The 6,107-nt window shown below is 40.1% G+C and overlaps 1 protein-coding gene across 3 annotated transcripts in view; it reads left to right on the top strand.

The window, feature by feature from the left end:
• Hpse2 (heparanase 2 (inactive)) overlaps positions 1-6,107 on the top strand; it is a 569,072-nt gene that overhangs the window by 440,189 nt on the left and 122,776 nt on the right. For all 3 annotated transcript variants that reach the window (XM_021151789.1, XM_021151792.1, XM_021151790.1), the window contains one exon: positions 3,686-3,792. In XM_021151789.1, coding sequence (XP_021007448.1) covers positions 3,686-3,792 — 107 coding nt within the window. The remainder of the gene's footprint in view (positions 1-3,685; positions 3,793-6,107) is intronic.

Raw genomic sequence — 6,107 nt, 5'->3', positions numbered from 1 at the left:
GAAAGAAAGAAAGAAAGAAAGAAAGAGAGGGAGAGAAAGAAAGAAAATATGAAAGTTAACAAGTCTAGTTTATTCATAGAATTTTTAAATAATTGCCACTTTTTAATTTTTATATATATTCAAGACTAACAAAGAAACCTCATGCTCATTAGTTAGCCACTCCCTTTTGTCTCCTACCTCAAACTTCCTCCTCTTTATCAACCCTGTGAAACTATTAATTTACTTTGCACCTCTATGCACTTTTCTAGAACATAATCTAGATCTTTTAAATAAATGGATTCATATAATACATGACCATTTATGTTGGGTTTCTTTCACTTAGCAGGTTTTCAGAGCTTATCTCTAAGGACAAAGTTAAATTATGAATTGCCTGAAAGCCAAAGGTTAAAAAGAAAAGAAAAGAAAAGAAAAGAAAGAAAAGAAAAGAAAAGAAAAATACAAGTACATTCTTCAGCTTTAATTAGTTATAAAGGAAGTACATGTATAGATATAGTGTATTTTAAGGAATTATAAATATAGTCTTCAGCTTCACTATATGATTATTTTTTAATCAGCTGTTTCTCTTCCTTTCTTATTTTTATGATTTCTAATTCTCTTTGAGAGGCTCCCTCTGAGCAGTGTTATAGTGAGAGCAATGGTAATGAAAGCCGCATGGTGTTGGAACAGAGACAGACAGGTCAATCGGTGACAGAGAATTGAGACCCAGAAATAAACTCATACACTTACAGACACTTGATCTTTGACAAAGAAGCCAAAACCATACAGTGGAAAAAGGAAAGCATCTTCAACAAATGGTGCTGGTCTAACTGGCGGTCTGCATCTTATCCCCTTGTACAAAGCTCAATTCTAAGTGGATCAAGGACCTCTACATAAAACCAGATACACTGAAACTAATAGAAAAGATAGTGGGAAATAGCCTCAAATGCAATGGCACAGGGGAAATTTTCTTAAACAGAACACCAATAGCTCAGATTCTAAGATCAACAATTGATAAATGGGACCTCATGAAATTGAAAAGCTTCTGTAAGGCAAAGGACACTGTTAATAGGACAAAATGAGAACCAACAGATTGGGAAAACATCTACACTAACCCTACCTCTGATAGAAGGCTAATATCCAAAATATACAAAGAACTCAAGAAGTTACACTCCAAAAGAACAAATAACCCAATTTAAAAATGGGGTGCAAAGCTAAAGAGAATTCCCAACCGAGGAATCTTGAATGGCTGAGAAGCATTAAAAGAAATGTTCAACATCCTTAGTCATCAGGGAAATGCAAATCAAAATGACCCTAAGATTTCACCTAACACTAATCAGAATGGTTAAGATCAAAACCTCAGGTGACAACACATGTTGGCGAGGATGTAGAGAGAGAGGAACACTCCTCCATTGCTGGTAGGATTGCAAACTGATATAACCACTCTGGAAATCAGTCTGATGTTTCCTCAGAAAATTGGAAATAGCTCTACCTGAAGACACAGCTTCAACAGTCCTAGGCATATACCCAAAAGATGCCCCACCATAGCACAAGGACATGTGCTCCACTATGGTCATAACAGCCTTATTTGTAAAAACCAGAAGCTGGAAACAACCTAGATGACCTTCAACCAAAGAATGGATACAGAAACTGTGGGTGGAGTGTTGTCTTATTTGTAGCAATACAGTTTGAACCCTTGCTTTGTGCTTGCTAAGCGTCTGCTCTCTAACCTTTAACAACATGCCAATGTGCTCTCCACCGTTAGTTCTTGTTCTTCTATTCTTGGCTAGACTTGTTACTTCTTTCTAACTTAGATATTAGTACAACTTTATTTCTGAAAAGCTCAGTAACTTTGCCAGTACCATTTTTTGTGAGTTATAGAATACAAATTCTCTTTTAAATGGGAATAAGACAGTTGTAAGAAGCTAACCCTAGAAAGAAATATAAAAAGGAATATGGTCACTTGATGTCTACCTATGAGTTTAGTCACATTTATAGATATGTATCTCATATTGTATATTCATATACATTCATATAAATGCATCTACATATATTCTTTCTGGGAGTCCTAAGGAACCAAGAGCTGAACAATAGTATATTCCACCTCAGCTTACAGCAGAACTTCTCATCAGTTCACAAAATGTCTTGGTTATGTTTTGTCTATTTTCTTTTTTGTGTCTTTATTATAAGTTTGACATCTGTTCTTAAAACACATTTTTATTATTAATAAATGACTATATAAAGCATATTTGTATTTTTAAATTTATATTGAATTTTGCCTCGAATGCTGCATAGAAATTCATACTATGCATTAAATGCGTTTTATATTTCAGTCCTAACTATGGACACCTCCCACAGACAGTGACATGCAGAAGTCTTTGTACTTTTCTCTTTAGAAACCTGAAGAATAATGGTTTTGGTGAACATGTCTAGGAGAGGAATTTGTGGGCATCTAAATGCACCATTTCTCTATCAACCTCCCTTGTGTATGCCATCATCCTCCAGTCCTATTTCATATTCTGGTCATTACAGCAGTGGCCAGAGCTTGATGCCAGTGAACATAGCAGGAACATGCTTTTCATTCCTTTTCTTGGGTGGCTCTTGACAGAAGCAACAGATATTTGGTACATAATCAGCTCTCAGAGCTACACATAAAATAAGGGGAGGGTAACTTTTATAGACTGCTCTTCACCAACAAGAGGCAGAAACCAAGAGACATACTTCCCATTGTCACTTTGAGGGACCATTGGACAGCTTTGAGATGGGATATATTACACTTCTATCTGAAAATTCCTATGAGATTGAGTTTAGGTTGTCAGCATTGGTTGCCAGTTTGAAACCATATCCTCCTATTGTCTTTTCCCCTTTTCACTATTTTAGTCTTGTTGCTCACTATTCCGGCTAGTTGGTGTTATTTCCTCAAATGAGCTAGCTACAGACAAGCCCATGACTCAGAATGTACTTTCAGAAGCTACTAGTATTACCCACTACAAGAACTGCCAGATTGCTTTCCAGTGTATCTGCACCCTGATCAGAATAGTTTGGCCACCCTCCAACTTGCAGAACAGAGACTGGGTAATTTCAAAACTTCAGAGGGACACATTTTAACAAGGCTTCGCCTCTGCTTAGAAGGCACACAGCTGTAGTTCCTTGTGTAGAATCTGACACATGGGTCAGGGACTTTTCTTTTTATATTTACTTCGGTTACATGCCATGCTCATTAACAACAGTTCCCTAGAAGAATTTTTTCTCTCCTACTCCTGGTTCACGACTTCTGATACATAGACCATGTGCTTTATCATAAAAGTTCTGTAACATGACCCTGAAAAGCATTATAGAAACATAATGTGGTTGTTCTTTTCCGGTGAAGAAAGTTGCTTCCCTAAAGTCATCTAACACTCTAGAATATGCATTTGTTCTATCACACCATCACTTGGGTTTACATAAGGGAAAAAGTGGTGAACATGAATGCTTTTGTGTGTGTGTGGCAACTCTCACTAGCCACTACAGTAGACTACCTCTTTCTCTCTTTTCATGGATTTCCTATCAAAGGAAAGCAACAGATACAACTTCATGAAGTAAAGCACAAACTGTGACCACTTAGGAGCAGGGAATGAGAGACACTTCCTTTAGGGAGTGATGGTGCTTCTCATTTGGGAATAGCTTTTAAAATCTCATCTATCCTCTTCTGCTTTTGTTGTGGGAACAGGTGGTCAACACATACACTCCAGGAAAGAAGATTTGGCTGGAAGGAGTGGTGACCACCTCAGCTGGAGGCACAAACAATCTGTCAGATTCCTACGCTGCAGGATTCTTGTAAGTAATTGACATTTTCACTCTCAGGAACTTTTAGGAAAGGACAGTGAAACTGTAACACACTCACTACCCATTGCAAGGCAAAGAGCATTTCCAATGGAAAGTTTCTATCTATTCATTCATGAATGTATTTAACTGTACTTAGTCACTTCTTCACTACTAACATTTTGTCAGACATGAGCACCAGAGAACAGATGTCATCTTGAGTAAGTCCATAGTTCAACCCACCACGGAGTCAGCAGCCTACATTCTCCCTTCTCCATTTTACCATAGTTCTGGGAGTTGGGTAAAAACAGTCACGGTTTTGTCCTCCAGAAACATGACTGGAAGAACTGGAATGACAGATGATTACATTGCAAAGAATAATTATGCTGTGATAATTCTTTGATGCTTACTGGATCTACCAAGAGCTAAGCACTGTCTGAAATCCTTTGATACTTTGACTACCAATGAGGTTGGTGTTACAGTTTTAGTGGTGAGCCAGTGAAACAGAGGCTAGTGTTGTCCTCATACATAGTACAACTAAAGAAGTTGGGAAGCAGAATTGAGATAAGTTAGCCAAGAGAGCTCATTTACCTAGTGGCAGAGATCAGACTCAAACCCAGATGGCCTTCTCCAGAGTCCAGCCTTTTCCCCATGCAGTAGACTACTTCTTTCTGTTTCCCATGGCCTTCCTATGAAAGAAAACTAGTGGGTTTTCAGAGGAATAAAAAACTCCCGAGTGGAATTATCCAAAGGGTTTCATAGGCAAGTGGGCATTTTGTGGGACATAGTAAGAGTGCCCTGACCTTCCCAGATGGAGAGTAGTAGAGCTGACAGTGAGGTACCTCAGGCTGAAGAAACAACACAGGAAAGGCACACAGAGGGACAGTGGGTAATACTGAGTAAAGCCTTCTTTCAGCAGAGAGGAATGAAGGCCGAGACTGTGAAGAGGGTTTACACCAGATGATGGGTGGTCTTGAAAATCATCTAAAGGGAATGAGGCCTTGGCCTGGTCATCTACCAAGCCACTAAAGATATCGAAGAACAGATAATCGGATCAGTGTTTTAAAACTTAGACCTTGACCGGTGAAGGTGTGGACTACAAAAGCTAACAGCTTCTGGGACAAATGGAAGCCACAGAGCTTCTGAGGCAGCCCCCTTTTCGGGCTCCAGACATCTGGGCACCTTCCCTGCCAGAGGAGAGGTGTCCACCCGGCCCAGGAGGAAATTGCCAGAGCAACTTCAGGAGACATCTTGGTTCCCAGACTCCACCGAGACTAGTCTGCACAGGTGAGAGTGTGGACTACAGAAGCTAACAGCTTCTGGGACAGGCAGGAGCCACAGAGCTTCTGAGGCAGCCCCCATTTCAGGCTCCAGACATCTGGGCACCTTCCCTGCCAGAGGAGAGGTGTCCACCTGGCCCAGGAGGAAATTGCCAGACCAACTGCAGGAGACATCTTGCTTCCCAGACTCCACCAAGACTAGTCTGCACAGATGAGAGTGTGGACTACAGAAGATAACAGCTTCTGGGACAGGCCCTGTTTCGGGCTTTCATCTTCTGCCAGGAGGCAAGTCTGAACACCANATATCTGTGCACCTTCCCTGAAAGAGGAGAGCCTTCCTGCAGAGAGTGCTCTGACCACTGAAACTCAGGAGAGAGCTAGTCTCCCAGGTCTGCTGGTAGAGAATAACAGAATCGCGAGAGGAACAAGCTCTAACCAGAGAAAACTATAACAACTGACTCCAGAGTTTACCAGATGGTGAAAGGCAAACATAAGAATATTACTAACAGAAACCAAGACCACTCACCATCATCAGAACCCAGCACTCCCACCTCAGCCAGTCCAGGGCACCCCAACACACCCAAAAACCTAGACCCGGATTTAAAGGCATATCTCATGATGATGGTAGAGGACATCAAGAAGGACTTTAATAACTCACTTAAAGAAATACAGGAGAACACTGCTAAATAGTTGCAAGTCCTTATAGAAAAACAGGAAAATACATTGAAACAGGTGATGGAAATGAACAAAACTATACTAGACCTAAAAAGGGAAGTAGACATAATAAAGAAAACACAAAGTAAGGCAACACTGGAGATAGAAAACCTAGGAAAGAAATCTGGAACCATAGATGCCAGCATCAGCAACAGAATACAAGAGATGAAAGAGAGAATCTCAGGTGCAGAAGATTCCATAGAGAACATCAGCACAACAATCAAAGAAAATGCAAAATGCAAAAAGATCATAACTCAAAACATCCAGGAAATCCAGGACACAACGAGAAGACCAAACCTACGGATAATAGGAGTAGATGAGAATGAAGATTCTCAA

This window comes from Mus caroli, chromosome 19, assembly GCF_900094665.2.
Source record: "Mus caroli chromosome 19, CAROLI_EIJ_v1.1, whole genome shotgun sequence".
Lineage (NCBI taxonomy): Eukaryota > Metazoa > Chordata > Mammalia > Rodentia > Muridae > Mus > Mus caroli.
Note: the sequence above shows the minus strand (reverse complement) of the source record. Positions and strands in the feature narration are given on the sequence as shown.